Below are 19,158 nucleotides of genomic sequence, written 5' to 3'. Positions count from 1 at the left end.
CTCCTTCGGCTCCCCTTCGTCCGCCCCCGCCCTCCCCCACCCGCCTGGTCGGAGACGCCCGCGGGGCGGGAAGCGGCCCTCCCCGCCCGCCGGAGGCCGGGTAAGTCGTCCCGCGGCGCCAGCTGCGCGCCCCCTGCCCGCCGGGGGTGGGGGCGGGGGCTCGCTTCCGGGGAAGCGCCGTCCCGGGCGCTCGGGAACTCCTCCTGGCGGGTCCGGCCCGTCTCCCCTCGCCCCCGCCCTGCTCAGCCCGTCTCCAGACTTTCGCGTCCAGAGCGTGGATGTCCACCCCCCGCCCCACTCACCCCGGTGCCAGTGGTCCAGCTCCCTCTCCATCCTTCCACGCTGCTCTCCCCCCACCCACCCACCCCGCACATCCTTTGTCCTGGCCTTTCCAGGCTGAGTCGCCCCTCTCTACCCCTTCTCTGAGATCTTCCTCCTTCCATTCCCCGAACCCTCAAGAGAGACCTTTGCCCTTCCTGATTGATGTTCCGGCTGCCCGCATCCAGGTGACCCGCAGCGGGTAACTTTAGTCTCCTCCTCCCTCGGCCCGGCCCGCTGGGCTCCAGCCGGGTCCGGTGGGGTGGCCGAGTGCGCGCGGGGGTCAGCTCCAAGGACCTGTCCCCATCGATGCCACCTAATAACCCCGTGGGCAACCCCGACCTCCGCACCCTCTTATTTCTCCCGGTCCCAGCGTGAGAAGGCCCCCACTCGACACCCCTCAAGTTGCGTGGGGGCTCGAGCGAGGGAGAGGGGCACAAAGGGAGGCCTTGTCTCGGGAGATTCCTGGGAGAGCGGCCCCGGCGCCCGGGGTGGGGGGTGGGGTGGGGCGGGGCGTCGCTGCGAGTGGGAGGAAGCTGGGGGGAGCGAACCCAGGCTGTCGCCACCCTCCCCTCCCCCGACCGCTCTCGAGGCCCACCCGAGCAGCCGCAGTCACAGGGGAAGTGTTCTGACCACAGTGAGTCAGAAATAGACCCAGTCCTCTGTCACCTCAGGCAGTCGCAACATCCTCTGGGTTGTTTGTTGAGGGGTTTGGGTAGTGGGAACGGGAACCTAGGGAGTTAGAGATGGTCTCCTCCTCCTCAGGAGGCAATCACGGGTTCTAGGGAGGACAGCTTTGCTCCTGGCATGAGACATACGCCACGCTTAGTGGGGCACTGGGGTCCCCGAGGGGTGCCCGCACAGGGAGGTGTGGAGGGTCTCCAGAGGGGAGAGCAGCTGGGATTGCAGGTATTAGGTCTGTCTCTCTCTGCCCGGCAAGGAAAACTCTCCTCCCGGCTGCCTGCCCTCTCCACGTCTGAGATATTCTGCCATGCCCAGCTTCCGGGGTCCCATCAAGGCAGGGTCGGAATTCCTGTGCCCAGTGCCCCAGAGATGGAGGGGAGCTTGGAGCTCCCTGGACAGGAAAGCTGAGCTGGAGGCTCCCTGTCTTCCCTCCTGCCCCCTGTGCCCAAGACTGCTGATTTTTCACTTCCAAATTTGGCAAATTTCACTTGGAGTTGGAAGGAAGAGCAGTTGTCTCTGGAGCAGATTGGGAGTGGGCTGGGGGAGAGGAGAGAGCAGAGCCAATCAGGGGTGGACGCAGAGCCCCCTGGGGACACCAGCCTGCTTTCTTCTCCTCCCCATCCTTTTCCTTTCTACCTTTCTCCAGCCTCCTCCCCTTCTCTTCCCTCCTCCTCTCCAGCAGCTGCAGGCCTCTGCTGGGGAGCTCCCTGCCTGGGAGCCTCGGCCGCCTAAATGGCTTCACCCACCTCCACCAACCCAGCGCATGCCCACTTTGAGAGCTTCCTGCAGGCCCAGCTGTGCCAGGATGTGCTGAGCAGCTTCCAGGGGCTATGCGAGGCCCTAGGGCTAGAGCCCGGTGGGGGCCTACCCCAGTACCGCAAGATGAAGGCCCAGCTCAACTACTGGAGTGCCAAGTCGCTGTGGGCCAAGCTGGACAAGCGAGCAGGCCAGCCCGTCTACCAGCAGGGCCGGGCCTGCACCAACACCAAGGTGGACACACGCTGCCTGGGACGGGGCTTGGACGGCTGGGGGGAGTCAGAGGAGGGAGACGGGATGCCATGCCCATACTGCCTTGTGTGTTCGCAGTGCCTGGTGGTGGGTGCTGGACCCTGTGGGCTGCGGGCTGCTGCGGAGCTGGCCCTGCTGGGGGCCCGTGTGGTGCTGGTGGAGAAGCGCACCAAGTTCTCGCGCCACAACGTGCTGCACCTCTGGCCCTTCACCATCCATGACCTTAGGGCACTTGGCGCCAAGAAGTTCTATGGGCGCTTCTGCACAGGGACCCTGGACCACATCAGTGAGCACCACCTGGTGGCCTAGAGGGGCGGGTGAGCCTGGGCCTACAGACAGGCCAGTGGGGGGCTGCTGGGACGGCCAAGAGGCAGAGGGGACAAGATGCACTTTAGCCAGGGGACCTGCAGGACTCACGTTCCTCATCTGCAAAATGGGCAGTGGACCCGAGGGACCTGTAAGACCTCTTCCAGCTCTGACCGGGAGCCCACTGGTGCTTGGGGGCCCTGTGCTGCGTCCCTGGGGCCCCTGTTCCTAATCTCCTCTCCCTTCCAGGCATCCGGCAGCTTCAGCTGCTTTTGTTGAAAGTGGCATTACTGCTCGGGGTGGAAATTCACTGGGGTGTCACTTTCACCGGCCTCCAGCCCCCTCCCAAAAAGGGTAAGTACCTCTCTGCTCCCCAGACTCCCATCTGCCAAGGATATCTTGGCCCGTGGAAGAAAAAGGGTGGGATTGGGAGTCAACTTAGTCGCCCTTGTGCAACCACACTGAGCCTCATTTTGAGCATCTGTAAAATATGTCCTTCCTTACCTACTTTCCACAGCTGTTTTGAAGGCTTAAGTTGATAGACAATGTGTCATTGCTTGCTAAACTGTCAACTGCAAAGGGCTTCACGCATTTGTTTGTTTCCTTGGCTTGTCCTGGGAATGTACAGGCCCCTTCAGACACCCACACCTTTGTGCCTCTCACACCTTCTGCCCCAGGGAGTGGCTGGCGTGCCCAGCTCCAGCCCAGCCCCCCAGCCCAACTGGCCAACTATGAATTTGATGTTCTCATCTCTGCTGCCGGAGGTAAATTCGTCCCTGAAGGTGAGTGACCCCTTCCTTCGAAGAAGCCAGCATCTTAGGCTCCTCCTGCGCCCTTCTAGGCTGTTATGCCCCTCATTCTCTTGCCGATACCTACCGACCCTCACTTGCCCCCACTTCTAGGCTTCACAGTGCGAGAAATGCGTGGCAAACTGGCCATTGGCATCACGGTCAACTTTGTGAATGGACGCACAATGGAAGAGACGCAGGTGCCTGAGATCAGCGGCGTGGCCAGGATCTACAATCAGAGCTTCTTCCAGAGTCTGCTCAAAGCCACAGGTCGGGACACCCTCTCACAGGGTCTCCCCTCCCTCCAGCTGACTGTGGGTTGGTTCCTCCCTCTCCCTCCTGGGCCTGGGACAGAGGGCCCATTGTGCCACCAGAACTCCTGGGCCCCTGTGTAGGGGGCACCCACCGCAGTCTAAACTGTGACCCCAGCTCTCAGAGGTCAGGCACGGCTGGGTGTTTGGAGAGGTGACACAGAATGAGGAGGAGACGCATCTCGCCCCCCCCCCCCCCGGTGGTGTCCCCGCAGGCATTGATCTGGAGAACATCGTGTACTATAAGGATGACACCCACTACTTTGTGATGACAGCCAAGAAGCAGTGCCTGCTGCGGCTGGGGGTGCTGCGTCAGGTGGGGCCCGGGCCCAGGCAGGGAGGGAGGGGCTGGGCGGTGGGCCCTGCAAGGTGGAGGCCAGCCCTGGACACAGTGTCTCCCCCTGGTGTGGAGGGAGACTGTCCTCTTCTGCCGTTGCCCTGACATTTTCTCCACCTCAGCAAGCCCTTCTCCCCTGGGGTTTACAGGACAACCTGAACCATATTCTGGGCTAAACACCTGCTACCAGCCACAGAGTTACGTATGTAAGCTCCACGAGGGCAGGGGTTTTGTCTCTTTGCCCTTTTTGCTTGCTGAAGATGCCCCGCACCTAGAATGGTACCTGGTGCGTAGTCAGCACCTGGTAAATATTTGCTGAACGAACTAGTTGAAAACCTACTATGTGTTAGGTATTGTGATGAGAACTTTACGTGCATTTTCTCATCTGAATTCTCATGAGTACCTCGGGGAGTTAGGTATGTCATCTCTAAATGATGGGGAAACTGAGGCTGAGAAGTTCAGGTCTTATCCAAAACAAGTGCACAGTAACAGTAATGGAACTGGGCCTTGGGGGCGGGGAGCCCCAGCAGCAGGGGGAGTGCTGAGGAAGCTGCTGGAGGGTGGGGAGGCAGGATGTTCAGATTCTAATCCAGCCCAGTTACCCTGCTGGTTCTGCTCTGTTGGCTTGTAGGACTGGCCGGAGATCGACCGGCTGTTGGGCAGCGCCAATGTGGTGCCCGAGGCTCTGCAGCACTTCGTCCGGGCAGCTGCTGACTTCGCCACCCACGGCAAGCTCGGGAAGCTGGAGTTTGCCCGGGACGCCCACGGGCGGCCTGACATCTCTGCCTTTGATTTCACAAGCATGATGCGGGCAGAGAGTTCTGCTCGAGTGCAGGAGAAGCATGGCGCCCGCCTGCTGCTGGGGCTGGTGGGGGACTGCCTGGTGGAGGTGAGGGGGCCAGGGCTCCCTGAATGGGGGGGGAGAGGTTGAGCTTCCTGGGGCTTCCAGAAACGGGAACTCCTTGTAAAGAGGTGCAGGGGTTCCATGGTTGGGGGGAGGAAGGTTGCCTCCTAGGAAGGAGGGGGTGAAAAGGTTTGCTGGTTGTGGGGAGGAGCTGAGGGCTGCTTGGTGTGGTGTGGGGCCCCCCTCAGCTATGATTTGGGGGGCATCAGGGCTTGGGCACTCCTGTTGGACTCTCACTGAACTGTTCCCTATCTTTTTGCCCCTGCAGCCCTTCTGGCCCCTGGGCACTGGAGTGGCTCGGGGCTTCTTGGCAGCCTTTGATGCCGCCTGGATGGTGAAGCGGTGGGCAGAGGGTGCTGGGCCCCTAGAAGTGTTGGCCGAGCGGTGAGGCCCGAGTTGGGGGGTGGGGAGGGCAGGGCTAGAAACAGGACAAGGATCAGGAAGAGGGTGGGGGGTTCTGGGTGAATAGATGGGGGGCATGGGTGAGAGAATCCAGGAAGGCCTGGCAGTTCTCGAGGGGTGGGTGCTGATGGGTGCCCTCCCACACGAGCCCCTGCCCTCACACTTACTCCCTCAGGGAGAGCTTGTACCAGCTCCTCTCCCAGACCTCCCCAGAAAACATGCACCGCAACGTGGCGCAGTACGGGCTGGACCCAGCCACCCGCTACCCCACCCTGAACCTCCGGGCGGTGACTCCCAATCAGGTCAGACCCCCTGGCACCCACCGGACTCCCCAGGGCAGGCCCCTACCCAAGGGCTGAGGCGGGTGGTCAGCCTGTCTGGAGACCTGAAAGGGGCCGCCTTAGGTACGAGACCTGTATGACGTGGCAGCCAAGGAGCCTGTGAGGAGGAACAGCGACAAGATAGACGGCGGAAATCCAGCCACGGGTGAGCAAGCCTTCCTCGGCAGGGGGTGGGGGGGTTGCCCAAAATATTCGCCACCCAGTGTGGCGCCAGCGCCAGCCACTGGCACAGCGGCAGCCCCGGGCTGGAGGGTGGATGGTGGGCAAGTCCGGGGCCTCCAGGAGGTGCCGGGGCAGCGGAGCGCCGAGCGGGGCCCATCCGTGCGCCAGACGCGTGTCGCCACACCCCCTCCAGAGCCCTCCCAGCCTTGCAGGCCGCAGACCCGCCCTCCCTTTGAGCCTCCGGGCCTCCCCCGTCCCTCGGTTCACAGCCTCCCGCCCTCTTCTGGCTAGCAGTGCTACCACTCGACTCGTTCGTCCACTTTATTCCAGGAGACAACTGGGATGAAGGCAGTGCTGCTCAGTGAGCACTGAGTTGGTGCCCCTGTAGGGATGGGCCCTGCCTCTCCCCCCCCCCGGCCCCCCCCAGACTGAGCCCCGGGCACTGGGCGCGCGTGGAGCCGGCGCCCCGGGGTGCAGCACAGCCTCCTCTCTCGGGCTCGGCAGGCAGCCAGGAGTTGTTGCGCTGGTGCCAGGAGCAGACCGCTGGGTACCCGGGCGTCCACGTCACCGACCTGTCCTCCTCCTGGGCTGACGGGCGGGCCCTGTGCGCCCTGCTGCACCGGCTGCGGCCCGGCCTGCTGTGAGTTCAGATCAGGCTCAGCGGTCCCTGGCAGGCCACACCTCTCTAGTGCCTCTGCCCCCTCCCCCCACCTCCGGTAGCGGGGACTGGGGCGGGGGGGGGGCGGGCACTGTGTAGGGGTCACCCCCGGTTGAGGGCGCCAGTGCCATCATTTGCTGGTAGTCTTTGTGCCCAAGTCACTGCCCCTCCCTGAGTCTTGTGGGAGTCAGATGCATTCAGTAGGGAGCCCCCCAAGGCCAGAAAGTTGTTGGTGGGCGGGTGGGGAGCCGGGGGGTGGGTGTATAGCAGAGCATAAACCCCTCATGCCCTGTCCTCCCTTGGGCCCCACTAGCCCCTGCCCGCTACTCACTCCTCATCCTCTCCCCCTTCAGTGGGGTCAGGTGCTGGTCTTGCATTGGCTTTTCTCCCCGACACCCCACAGGGAACCCTCAGAGCTGCAAGGGCTGGGGGCCCTGGAAGCCACTGCTTGGGCACTAAAGATTGCGGAGTATGAGCTGGGCATCACGCCCATGCTGTCCGCAAAGGCGGTGGTGGCAGGGAGCGACCCACTGGGCCTCATCGCATACCTCAGCCAATTCCATAGCACCTTCAAGAACGTGCCCCACAGCCCAGGTGGCCTGCAGGGTAGGTGCGGGGGAGGGACAGCTGGGAGCGGCACCCCGGGCCGGGCCGTGGCTGTCCGTTCAGGACATACAGCACTGATTCACCACCCACTTGGACACCCCCCCCCCCCCACAGGCCCTGCCAGCCAAGGCTTTCCCGGGACCCCCAGTGCTGTGCTATTCCTTGGCAAACTGCAGAGGACCCTGCAACGGACCCGGGCCCAGGTGGCGAGTCTGGGCAGGGTTGGAGCTGGGCAGTGGGGGTCCCTGGGGTGATGGGGAGGACATTCCTAATGGGAGTAGGGCTGTAGCTCAGAGCCCCATGCCGAGTGTAGGACTTGTTGCAGGAAAATGGGGAGGATACTGGTGGCAAGAAGCTGCGCCTAGAGGTAAATGCATGTAGGGCTGCAGAGGCCCCTGCTCTTTCCTGCATCCTATAACCCCCCCTATCCAGGTTCCCTTCCTGGCTCACTTCTTTCAGATTTTTCTGTTCTGCACACATAGCCACTCTCCAGCCCCTCCTGCCCCTCCACCTCCCTCCCTGAGCACTTACCTCCTTAGGTAGAGGCTAAGACCCCAAGTACCGAGGAGCCACCTGTCCCGGAGTCTGGTGTACCCCCGACACCCCCATCCCAACACCAGGAGGTGAGAAAGTGGGCCCTGTCTGCAGACAGAGGCCTGGGGAGGGCAAGAAGGGGTGTTTCAAGGAGGACGATCTTGGCCACTGGCCTTGACTCCAGCGGACCCTGTGGTCTGGGGGTTGGTGCAGGCTGGTGCCGGGGACCTGTGTGCACTCTGTGGGGAACACCTCTACGTCCTGGAACGCTCCTGTGCCGATGGCCGTTTCTTTCACCGGAGCTGCTTCCGCTGCCACAGCTGTGAGGCCATATTGTGGCCCGGTGGCTACGGGCAGCACCCAGGAGACGGTAAGCGGGCCTGGCCGTCGGGGGGCAAGGAACTTGAAACTGGAGGGCAACTGGGGTCTGGGGCACAAGGTGGCAACAGGCGCAAGATGGCACTCTCTTGCCCTGAGTTCAAGGTCTTCTCTGTCCCCTCCAAATCCCCAAATGTGGGGCTAAGGAACCAGGAGGCCAGCAGAAATTCACCTGCGAATCAAGTCCTGTCACCCCTGCCCTCGCTGATAAATGGAGTATCTGGGCATCGGGCTGCCTACGGCTCATGTCTTCTCCCCTCCTCCACCCTGCCCAGGACACTTCTACTGCCTCCAGCACCTGCCCCAGACAGGTCCCAAAGAGGATGGCACTGACCCCTGCCCTGAGAGTCAGGTAAAAACTATGAAACTGTGTGTTGGGGTGTGGGCAAAGAGTAAAGGGGTCTCTCCAAGCCCAGCAGACTTTGCTGGGGGTAACTGAATGTTCTCCTTTGGAAGGAAAGCTCCATGAAGGCAGAGATTTTTCTTACCGATGTATCTCAAGTGTGTCAAACGCTGCCTAACACTGTTCAGTAAACGGCATCAGTGAATGAATACTTGGGTGAATACAGGGTCCACATTTGTCTAAAGGGGCAGCCTCGGCCCCACAATGGGCAGGTCACTGACCAGACTACATGGTGGCTTTTCCAAGACGTCCCCACACCGGATGAAAATAGCATGCCATCGGGGCCCTCAACTTCTGTCGTCCCCCAGGAGGGGACCAGTCCTGTCCCAAACCCCAGCCAGCCTACCCGCCAGCTGATCCGCCTCTCCAGCCCAGAACGCCAGCGGCTGTCCTCCCTTAATCTGACCCCTGACCCGGAACTGGAGCCTCCACCCAAGCCTCCCCGCAGCTGCTCGGCCTTGGCCCGCCAGGCCCTGGAGGGCAGCTTTGTAGGTTGGGGAATGCCAGTCCAGAGCTCTCAAGGTACCTGCTTTGCCCAGACGTGCTCACCCAGGGTGGGGATGCAGTGGGTGGTACTGGGATTCCTGAAAAGGGGAATGCTGGGGAATGGAAAGGGAGGCCGTGGGGCCCAGGCCATGTCTACTCCTCTGTGCAGTTGTGGCCATGGAGGAGGAGCAGGAACAGAGTCCCTCCTCCAGTGAGGAGGAAAAGGATGCAGAGGAAACTGTGGCTTTGCACTCAGACACGGAGGAGGTGAGAAGGAACCTGGCCACCTATCCCGCTGAAGCCAGCACGCATCCTCTAAATATGCCTCACTGCCCACCACAGGAAAAACCTATAGAATGCTCCCTCCTCTGAGCCTGTCTCTCAGAATGTCTTCTCACCCAATCTGACTCAGGTCTCTAAGCCTGTCTCTTCTACCAGAACTTACCCTGTGTCTCCAGCCCAGGAAGCTTTGACCCCTTCCAAACAGAGCTTCTCCAGCCCCTATCCAACGGTGGGGAGGCGAGGGGGGGGGCAGACTGACTGGCCTGACCCTGCCATAGGCTCTGCTGACCTTGGCCAAGAACTCAGGCACCATGAGCAAGTACCCAACATGGCGTCGGACTCTGTTGCGCCGCGCTAGGGAGGAGGAGATGAAGCGGTTCTGCAAGGCCCAGGTGAGGTCTACGGGTTCGCCGTTCTGATGGGGTCAGAGTTCTGACGCGGAATCGGGGTTTCTCCAGAGCTCTGTACTTGAGCAGTCCAGAGACTCCTGGGCCTTCTGTCTTGTGCCCCTCAGGCTGTCCAGCGGCGACTAAATGAAATTGAGACTGCTCTAGGGGAGCTGGAGGCTGAGGGCACGAAGGTGGAGCTGGCCTTGAGAAGCCAGAGCAGTGAGTAAAGACAGGAGGGACAAGCTACGACATCCCTCCGCCTCCCAGTGCTCCCTCAGACCACCAGACTTTGTCCCCAGCAGGCTTCACTCCTCATGCTCCTGACACCTGACCCCCCTCGCCCATTCCTCCTTCCCGTCAGGATCCCCAGAACAGCACAAGGCACTGGGGCTGGAACAGCTGCTACAGCTCGTTCAGAAGAAAAACAACCTACTGGCGGAGGAAGCTGAGCTCATGCTCACGTAAGGGGCAGTGGGTGGTGACGGTTGGCACCGGAGCCAGAGCCCAGCTGGGTCCTCGGGCACCCTGGACAGCTGTGACTCTTCAACCCCTGCCCTCCACAGGGTGAAAGAGCTGAACCTGCAGGAGGAACAGTGGCAGCTGGACCAGGAGCTACGAAGCTACGTAAACCAGGAAGGTAGGTGGGCCATACACACAGCCTCTGACCTCGGATACTGACCAAGCACATGGTCCTCTAGTCCGAGTGCCTCTGAGGCATTTCAGGAGGAAGCCAGAGAATGGGGCTCCAAGCCCCTACTTTGCCTTCAGTTCAGTCAGGGCTGCACAGCTGGGCTTTTACGTTAAGCTTCCTTACTTTAAAGATGGTGCTGCTGCTGGGGCGCCTGGCTGGCTCAGCTGGAAGACCGTGTGACCCTTGATCTCAAGGTCATGATTTCAAGCCCCATGCTGGGCACAGAAATTGCACATATATCGTATATATTATCAATCTAGACTACAATAAAAATGGTGCTGCTGAAGAGTGCTAGCAAACCACTGGTGTGGACAGAGCCAATCTTACAGATGAGGAAACAAAGCCCAAATCGTGGAAGTCACATAGGCTGGGATTAAGCTGTGCCTTTCCTGCCTCCCTGCCCAAGTCCCTGTTCTCTAAGCTTTGTTGTCTTCTTCAGGAGCCCTAAAGACCCCTGCCGATCGGCAGGCTGAGGACCAGCTCCTGAAGAAGCTGGTGGATGTGGTGAACCAGCGAGATGAACTTATCCGCTTCCAGGAGGAACGCAGGCTCAGTGAGCTGGCCTTGGAGCCAGGGGCCCAGGGCTAAAAGAGAATGGGCTGCCTGCCCTCTAAGATCCCTACACGGAAAACCACCTCACCCCAGGACTGTGCTACCCTGCTCCTCTGGTCTGCCTGGGAGGAGGCCTCACTGTTTACAATAAAAATGCTTCTGCCACAGACAGGGCTTAGGCTGCCTGCAGGTGGGAGGCAGGGTGTGCAGGGAGGGTAGACATGTAGGAGCTTAGCCATCTATATTATGACAGTCACAATGACCTTTGGCCCCAATCGCTGCCTCTACAAGGAAAAGGCAGAGCCACAAAAGTGTCAAACTTTATTGTTCCTCAGTTCCATCCCCCTCCTGCTGCAGGAGCAGGGCTGGCGGAGACTCTGTGCCCCGATCCTGGGCCTCCCTTGCCCTTCCCAGCACATGCTGGAGCTCAGCCCGAGCCCCAGACAAGCCCTTGGCCTCCTGCGTGTGGACGACGTAGACCGCCCCTGCCCCCAGCAGCAGTCCCACACTGGGAGTCCAGAGTAGTATGGCAACCTCCCTCACCCCTCCTCCAGCTGCCAAGGCGCACAGCAAGGCCAGGAGCAGCAGCCCTAGACCGATCACGTAGCCGGCGGAAGTGGCCCACCAGCGAGCTTGAGCCACGCCCAGGTCCAGCTCTATCCAGGCCTCCTTTAATATACTGACCAATCGTGACCTTTCTGCTGGTCCTAGAATAAAGCAGGGCAGTGGGGCAGGAGAGAGCGGGTCAGAGTGGAGGGGCTGCCTTGTGGTGGGGAGGGACCCCGGGAGAGGGTGGGGTGACTTACCATGAGTAGGGCTGGGCGTGTGCTGGGGGGGGCTGTGTCTCACACACAGAGTAGCCATCAGGGCCTCATGATCAGAGAGAGGGGTGCCACTGTGAGGGTCGTGGCCTGTAGTGGTTCTAAGAGTCTTACAGGAGACGTAAAAGCCAGAAACCGCCTAGGAAAAGTCAGGGCCAGAGAGAAACATCTTTGAGGGCCTCCTCCCATTCTCCAGCCATCAGTGACTAGACTAGACTAGCTGGACGAAAGATGAGCACAAGCTGGTGAAAGACAGAGACGTGGTGGGTGAAGACACACTGAGGGAACAGGCCTGACCTTATACAGCACGTAGTCAATGCGGATGCCAAACGGAAATAGCTCTAGCTCCCGCTGGTTGACGTAGCAGTTCTCAGGCAGCATGGTGCAGCCTTCTTCAGAGCCCTAAGTGAATAGATGGTTCATGCTAGGACGTAGGGGAGAAAGAGGAGAGAAGCTGAGGGTGTAGGCATGGAAATAATCAGGCGGGTTCTCACTTTGAAATCCCGGGTCTCGAGGTAGGCATCATGCAGCCCTGTCCACTCCTTCAGCAGGCGGCAGCCCAGGTCCTTCGGGTGCAAGTTGAGGTCGCCACACAACAGAACCACATCGGCCTTCTTGGATGTGTGGCTGGGGGAACCAGGTTGGTGAGGCAGGAGTTCTTCCCCAACCGGCTCTGCCCTCCTTTAAGTGGTGCCCTGACCACCCCTCAACCCCTGGCCCATCCCACTTCCCCTGCCAAGCCCAGGCTCACACACTGGATGAACTGGGCCAGTTCCCAAGCTTGGGCCACACGGTGTGTTAGGTAGATGTCCTTCTGTCGATTGTACTCGGCATGGAGCTGAGCAAGACAGGTGAGGTTATAGCAGATGAGACTGACGGTCCCTATCTGAGGGTCTAAATCATGCTTGTGTCTGTCACTTGGCATGATACTTGGTTAAAAAATGGGCAAACCTTGCCCAGTAACCTTGGGAGATCCTGGCCCCAAGCTCACCCTCAGGCAGCCCAAGTAGAGGAGGCCCATCTCTCCCTCCCAGAACCAGGCCGCCTATCCCAGCCCTGCCAGCTTCACTCACGTGGGTCACATAGACATTGAGCACCAGTCCACTTAGATGGAGCACCAGCAGCCCCACAGCCTTCCCGCAGAACCAGTCTCCATGATGGATCTGCAGGCAGGAGGGAGCAGGAACTCAGGGCATGGCCACCCTCTTTCTGCCCACCCCCTGCAGCCCGGGGAAGGCTGCCTCCTTTACCATGTGTTACTGGGGGGTGGGAAAGGGAGGCGGAAGAAATCTGACATAAGGCTTACCATGTAGGGGTAGCCATTGAGGGTGTAGACGTGCTGGGTGAATTCCTGGATAGGATGTTTGGAGAAGACGCAGAGACCACTGCCGATGACACCACTGCAAACCAAGTCCTGATTAACGGCCAGAAAAGCAGAAAGAGACCCAGCCTTCCCCTCCCTCCTCTCCCAGCTCTATCAGCTACTTTTTATCTCAGTTTTGTTGCTGAGATCAGCACCAGAGCAAAGCTCAAAGCAAGAGTCTCCGTGGGACGATAGAGTGACTTGATAAGGCTTGGGATGGGCTGAAGAGCGCACATCTTCCCGGTTCCACCTACTCTTGCACCCACACCCACAGGAGAGGGCTCTGGGAAAGAGGAAGGAGGATGCGGGCAGGATAGGGAAGGGCTGGTAGGACCGAAAGCTTCCCGATCTGAGAACAAGCTTCCAGACGGGTTAGGTAGGCTTCTCACCTACTGAAATAGTGTGCAGCTGGGTAGGTGGGCAACAGCTTCTGTCTCAGGTACTGGAAGTCCTGCTCACTCCACACCTGAGGGAAGAGGCGAGGATGCTTGCCTGCCCGCCCCCCGGGAAGCGTCCCCTCCTGCGTCCCCCGCCGCCCCCCACCCCGTCCCAGTCAGGGTTCCACACCAGTTCCACACTGCCCACCTCCTCCAGGAGAGCTAGGTCGAAGCTCTCCATGTTCAGAAAGTCTCCCAGGCGCTTCATGCGGTCGGCCCGGTGCTTGCTCAGGTAGGGAATGCCCCTGAGGACGAGAAGGGCCAGGCAAGGTGATGGCTGGAGGCGCTGCGCTCTCCGTGCACCGCGGGAGCCGGGGCCGGTGTGGGCCTGGAGGTGCGGGTGCCCCCCGCCCCCGGAGACTGGAGGACAGGGTAGAGCCGTGGCCCGGATGTGAGGGAGGCTCCCGTCCTCTGGCTGTGGGTGCGACTGGAGCTGTGGCCCCGGACCCACCCCGCGGGCGCTCTCACCAGCAGTTGAGGTTAAAGATCCTCAGTCGCAGAGAGAAGTGGGGCTTCATGGCGAGCAGCGAGCTCCGCAGGCGTTGGACAACACCGCCTCGCCGGCGACGGCTGCGGCTGGAAGCGGTGCGGACTGGCGGCGCCTCCTCCCGGGGCCGTGCGCACAGGTGGCCGGCCCCGCCCCCGTGCTCCCCGGAAGGCCCCGGCCTCCCAGCCCGCGCGGCTCAGGCCCTGGGCGGAGTCCGACTCCGCGTCGCACGGGCCACCAGCCCACTGCCCCCTCCTTCCCCCGCCCCCCCCCGCAACTGGCTGCCCGCCAACCCGGAAAGGCGATCCACTGCGAAATCTGGCGCGGCCGGGAGACGAGGGCCGCGCGGCGTCCCTGTAGGGGGGATACCAGAGGGGGTTCGGTGGGCTGCCAGCCGGGCCGAGGCACGCGGGGCTTCGGCGGAGCTCCCCGTTCCTTTTCGCAGAAGCTCCGTCCCCCGGCCACGGCCGCCCGCGCGCCCTCTCCCGCCTCTCGGCCGGCTCACCAGCAACAGGCGCAAAGTTGAGAGAAGACCCGGCCGTCGCCGCCGGCCCACTCGCGTCCTTCCTCGCAGCTGCAGACGGGGGCGGAGCCGCGCGGTTGCCCCGGCGACGCGCAGTGTTTGTGCTCGGAGCAGTCCCCCAGCGCCGCCATGGCGAGCCCGGAGCAGTGCCGGCCAAGGTCGGCCCGGTGCCGCTCGCAGTCGCCGCCCGAGCAGCCGCTGCAGGTGAAGGTGGTGGGGCTCTTCAAAAGCTCCAGCTTTCAGATTGCGAAGAGCGCTGCTGAGGTAACCGCGAGAAAACCACACGTGCGGGTGGCCCTTCCGGGTTCCCGGTCTCGCGCCTCCTGGTGACAGAGGTCGATGTTCCGGGAGGTAGGGATGTGTCCCGTCCGAGCAGGCTCCGTCTGTACTTCCCAGGGGGCAGGGTCGGGTCGGCTGGACGTTCCACTTCGAGAAGGGCTACCTTTAAAGCGGGATCGGAGCGAAGGAAAAGTTCAGAACCTTGCTGGGTGAGGGAGGGTAATTCCCCCCTCTAGATATCCACCTATTTTATTTCCACATCAATTTTTACTTGCGTTATGGATTTTAAAAATTCATGAAAAAATATTTAGGAAGAAGTGATACCGTATAACTACTGATTTTTGTTTGTTTCTTTTTACGAACTCCCTCCCTAAGTGATTTTTGGAAACTTCATTTGGGAAGTTTTTTGGGTCCCCCTCTAAATTTTCTCTAGCATTTACTGCATTCCAATCGAATTAGGATCTTAAGGGATTCTCAACAAATGACCTACAAGTGCTTTGGAGAATCCAGGTATTTCTTTGTAAACACACAGAACGCTATAAAAGGAAAAACACTTTAAGCAACTGGGGGACCTTGGCCAGGTCCGCCGTGGTGCAGCACACATACTACCCAAATGCAGGAGAAATGCAGAATTCAGCACATCTTTGGGGTTTACTCCGGGAATGCTACTGTTAAGATTATGCCAAAATTCTCTCCTTCAAAACCCCACCAGACTCTAGGACCATGCCCTGTCCATGTTTGTGTACCCCAAACTATCCAGCTGGATACCTGACACAAAATGTTCTCAAATAGAAGAAATCTTAAGCAATTCCTGCCTTCCTGCCGGCTCTAAATCCGCAGAGTTAAAGAAAAGTTTGTAATTATATCAAGTGAAGAAATAAACTGTCGACCTTAAAACAGTTATTTTACCATCAAAATGGGTTTATTTGATAATAGCATAGGAATAGCAATTTGGGACATAGAAGCTATGGCAAACCAAAGGCAATCTGAGAGATCAAAGGACAGGTACATTACAGAGAAAAGGAGGACGCTGGGAGGGGTTGCTCTGAAGAAAACTCCACTGATAGAAAGTGAGAGTTCAGGGTGGTGAAAGTCTCACCGGTTGATTGTGGTATTGGCTGTGCTTGTTGCTTAGCAAGGAGACATTCTCCTTTCCTTCTGCTGGAGGAGTAAAATAGACTTATTCCTGTTGGGAATACAAGGTTTGTCTCTTCCTGACCTGCTGGGGGCTGCAATTGAGGAGCGGTGGTGGTAAAGCATGAGAGCTCCCCCTTCTGGCCTCCCGACTCCATTTTAAGTGAGGTTTCCTTTGCTCAGTTTCACAGTAACTAATTTGTGAAACAGGTGAAGTTTACATCAAGAGGAAGAGAACAAGCAATGTCTTTGAAAACGATACATGGATCATCAAAATAAGTAGAAATTATGGGCTGTTAGCTGGGCTGATGGGATCTATAAAGTTTATGGCTCAAGTTGTATTTAAGGAATTTTTTTACCTTGTTTTTCTTTAGCTCCTTCTCTGAGGGCACATGTTTTTTGTGCCTGCTCCACACTGTAGAGAAGGTGTTGGCAATTTTTTTCTGTAAAGCCTAGATGTTAAATTATTAGGCCTTCAGGGCCATAGGCTCTCAGTCACGACTACTAGACTGTGTCCTTGTACAAAAGTGGCCACAGACAATATGTAAATGAATGGTGGTTTAACAATAAAACTTAATTATAAATACTGAAATTTGACTTGCATATAATTTCACATGACACGAAAGATGATTCTTTTCTTTTTCAACTGCTTAAAATCTAAAAATTCTTCTTAGCTTTCAAGTCTTAGGAAAACAGGCAGATTTGGCCTGCTGGCCACAGTTTGCCAACCCCTGTTGTAGAGGATGCTAAGTCAAGAAAACAATGTCTTTGTTACATTAGTAATGTTAATTTTCCCTTTCTTGAGCTTTTGCCTACTGTAGCTCTATTTGAATATGAAAACCTATCAGTGTAAATTGAGTTAGTTCGACCTTAATAAAGGATATGGCTTTGAATAATTTCTCAACATGATCCTTTGGTAAGCAATCCTGAATACCTAATTTACTGTCGGAGATTTAGATTTGTGAAGAGTATTACATAGATTCTAATTTGGATGTAGTCCATTCTAGACACTAACTTGTGAAGAAAGTCTGATGATGCTTAATTTGAAAACTGTTGGGCTTATTAGTTATCCCAGATGGTACCCCCCCCCCCCCGTTAGAAACACAATTGCCTCAAACTAAGCACGGACCCTGGAACTGTGACAAAGGACACATCATCATCTGTTGGTTGGGCAGGAGCCTAAGAAGGAAATGACCCAACTGCTATTGCCCTCTTCAGCTCCCCCTGGTCCCAAGGGCTTTCTCCGCCTTGGAATACCCACCCCTAATGAAACATGCCAGGCCAATGTCCTCTTTTAGGCCACAGTCAGACCACTAAGCAGCATCCTTAGTGGAGAAGGTGCCCACTGCAGCAGCCTGTTGTCACTGTTCCTTGTGGGACAGATCTCCTCCTCAGCCCCACTCAGAAATGTGAGGCCTCTTAGGGCCTCCTCTGCTTTCTCTCGCTTGACCAGGAGGCAAAATGCAACATACCAGGAAGCAAAACTTTGTTTTTTTGACAGGAATTGTTAACCAGTAAGAATTTTCTCTGATTTGTATAGACAAAATAATGTATGTTACACCAAAACATGCTCAGTATCTAAACCTAAACATATTTAGTATTTATTTCACTTCTTCCCAAGGGGTGTAACCACAGCAATATCCTTTTGCATTCTCCACATATCGATAAATTAAAATAATAACATTTATTTTAGTTTAAAGTTATCTGTAGAGGGAGGGGGATGGGTTAAACAGGGGCTGGGGATTAAGGAGGTCACTTGTCCTGATGAGTACCAGGTGATGTATGGAATTGTTGAATCACTATATTGTACACCTGAAACTGATAAAACACTAGTTAAAATAAAGTAACATCTTCTTTTCATTAAAAAAAGTATCTATAGATCCCCTAAAGTTTAGTAAGAGTTTAATTTAGGGAAAAACTGGTCCTAAAAGAACATGGCAAATCAAAATTTATTTGTTCATTTCCTCATTCATTTGCTATGTGTGGATGGTCCACTACGTGCCAGATGTTGAGGCCAGTGGGAGTATAGGAAAACTAGGATATAGTCTTGGCCCTCAAGGAGCTTATACTCTAGAAATGAGAGACCAAATAAGCCAGAGCCCCAGGATGAGCTGGGGAGTGGATTAATGAAGGTAAGCACAGGGGCCTCTGGGGGCATCTAAGCCAGATTGTGTGGCCTGGGTATGCACTGTATAAAACCTCCTGAAGCCCCCATAAAAACTGGGGGAAATGATTTCTACCTTAAAAGAGAACTTACTCTAAAATAATTATTTCTATTTTGAAACCTAGACTCTGAAGAGTAATTATCCATCCAAATTTGAAGATCCTATAGTAGTTCCTCTTCAAGAATTTGCATGGGATCAATATCTACAGGAGAAAAAACGGGTAAAGAATATTTGGGGTATGGGCAATGAACAGAGTTTTGCCTCAGTTATTAATCTATGCATTGTTTTGGAAAAACTGGAGCAGTGATTTTAGAGCAACTTGATTTGATTTCTCTAAATTATATACTTTTCCTAAATCATTTCAATCATTTTACCAGGCTGATTTTAAGAAAAAGTAAAATATTTACAGGATTTTCTTTTGGAAGACATGTGATAAAGGTAAGTTTTGGACTCTCAATGCTGCTATGTACCCCAGCTGATGGTTAGGCCGCTCTCCCTGCACACTGCTTACTCACACTTCCTGTGACACCTTGGCACTCGTGGTCCTTACTTTGGAAGGTCTTGGTGGTCTACAGCACAGACAGTGTGGGGCTTGTGCGGGGCAGGGGAGGGGGGGAGCTTGTGGCCTATGGAGCTCTGATGACAGGCACCAAGTTCCCACAGGGCAGCCCTGTCCTAACTAAAGCTTCCTCTCTGCCTTCTCCCCACTAACAGCACCCTTGGAGAACCCCAGGCCCCAGGGCTAGCAGAGCCTGCCTAAGGAGGGCAGATAGGTTTCCTCTCGGGTACCAACCCTGATCATTTGGGAATTCTGCCTAGAACATGTGATACAAAGAGTTCTAAGGTGGCATCCTGGCCCAGCCGTACCTCCTGTTGGGGAATGGGGTACACTTCCTGCTTGCCATCCCTGGCCCAGAGCCGTGAAGACCCAGTCCTGGTTTCCCTGCCCCACCCTATCTCCCCAGTGGCTGATGAAATCCCATGTCCCCTGACCAGAGCAGTGGTTGCATGAGGACGTCCTGTGACCCTGTGGTTATCCTACAGTGTCGCTGTACGGTCTCATGGCACTGTGCACTCACGTGAGTGCTGCAGGACGGAGGCCACAATGCATTTTTTAAGTCTTACCATTTTCAGAGCCATGATACATTCTCATTGGAGTTCAGATAGAACAGCAGCAAACATCTACACACAGTGCTTATTATATGCCAGATGCTATCCTCTTGACTTATGTATATATTAACTCCAATCCTTACAACTGGGGTGACCAGTGGTCCTGCTTTGCCTAGTTCGGAGGGCTTTCCTGGGAGCAGGAATTTCAAAGCTAAAGCTGGGACAGTCCTAGACAAACTGGGACAGCTGGTCAGGACAGTTGGTTACCTTAACAAAAATATGTTTTTCTTAATTTTTTT

The 19,158-nt window shown here is 56.9% G+C and overlaps 3 protein-coding genes across 16 annotated transcripts in view; 2 read left to right on the top strand and 1 right to left on the bottom strand.

Annotated features, from left to right (window-relative positions):
- MICAL1 (microtubule associated monooxygenase, calponin and LIM domain containing 1) lies at positions 1-10,707 on the top strand. Of its 4 annotated transcripts, none has more exons than XM_034991771.1 (25): positions 1-100; positions 1,682-1,992; positions 2,089-2,296; positions 2,566-2,670; positions 2,994-3,098; positions 3,219-3,374; positions 3,631-3,731; positions 4,384-4,641; positions 4,925-5,040; positions 5,234-5,360; positions 5,463-5,544; positions 6,066-6,201; positions 6,623-6,825; positions 6,940-7,028; positions 7,151-7,192; positions 7,365-7,448; positions 7,573-7,729; positions 8,013-8,089; positions 8,449-8,662; positions 8,796-8,893; positions 9,187-9,300; positions 9,423-9,516; positions 9,659-9,758; positions 9,861-9,934; positions 10,428-10,707. In XM_034991771.1, exons 2-25 carry the CDS (start codon positions 1,735-1,737, stop codon positions 10,574-10,576), a joined length of 3,147 nt encoding a protein of 1,048 aa, XP_034847662.1. In that variant the 5' UTR covers positions 1-100; positions 1,682-1,734; the 3' UTR covers positions 10,577-10,707. The 4 variants fall into 4 exon arrangements, 3 of the variants coding, with proteins under 3 accessions (XP_034847662.1, XP_034847660.1, XP_034847661.1); XM_034991769.1 differs by having other exon boundaries at positions 8,386-8,662; XM_034991770.1 differs by having other exon boundaries at positions 32-100; positions 1,649-1,992; positions 8,386-8,662.
- Positions 10,708-10,844: 137 nt separating this feature from the next.
- SMPD2 (sphingomyelin phosphodiesterase 2) overlaps positions 10,845-19,158 on the bottom strand; it is a 41,915-nt gene continuing 33,601 nt past the window's right edge. For 9 of the 10 annotated variants that reach the window (XM_034991779.1, XM_034991772.1, XM_034991773.1 and 6 more), the window contains 10 exons: positions 13,630-14,613; positions 13,310-13,406; positions 13,114-13,190; positions 12,668-12,761; positions 12,435-12,524; positions 12,117-12,199; positions 11,856-11,988; positions 11,659-11,763; positions 11,347-11,500; positions 10,845-11,247 (listed from right to left, as the gene is read on the bottom strand). In XM_034991779.1, the coding sequence (XP_034847670.1) occupies positions 10,862-11,247; positions 11,347-11,500; positions 11,659-11,763; positions 11,856-11,988; positions 12,117-12,199; positions 12,435-12,524; positions 12,668-12,761; positions 13,114-13,190; positions 13,310-13,406; positions 13,630-13,679 (1,269 nt within the window). In that variant the 5' untranslated portion in view covers positions 13,680-14,613 and the 3' untranslated portion in view covers positions 10,845-10,861. The remainder of the gene's footprint in view (positions 11,248-11,346; positions 11,501-11,658; positions 11,764-11,855; positions 11,989-12,116; positions 12,200-12,434; positions 12,525-12,667; positions 12,762-13,113; positions 13,191-13,309; positions 13,407-13,629; positions 14,614-19,158) is intronic. The other variant, XM_034991775.1, reaches the window with a different exon arrangement.
- The window catches only part of PPIL6 (peptidylprolyl isomerase like 6), a 30,987-nt gene continuing 26,104 nt past the window's right edge, over positions 14,276-19,158 (top strand). The window contains exons 1-2 of one of the 2 annotated variants that reach the window (XM_034991784.1): positions 14,276-14,435; positions 17,874-17,969. In XM_034991784.1, coding sequence (XP_034847675.1) covers positions 14,301-14,435; positions 17,874-17,969 — 231 coding nt within the window. In that variant the 5' untranslated portion in view covers positions 14,276-14,300. The remainder of the gene's footprint in view (positions 14,436-17,873; positions 17,970-19,158) is intronic. The other variant, XM_034991783.1, reaches the window with a different exon arrangement.

This window comes from Mirounga leonina, unplaced genomic scaffold (genome assembly GCF_011800145.1).
Source record: "Mirounga leonina isolate KUSES-001 unplaced genomic scaffold, KU_Mleo_1.0 Mir_53, whole genome shotgun sequence".
Taxonomy (NCBI): domain Eukaryota; kingdom Metazoa; phylum Chordata; class Mammalia; order Carnivora; family Phocidae; genus Mirounga; species Mirounga leonina.
Note: the sequence above shows the minus strand (reverse complement) of the source record. Positions and strands in the feature narration are given on the sequence as shown.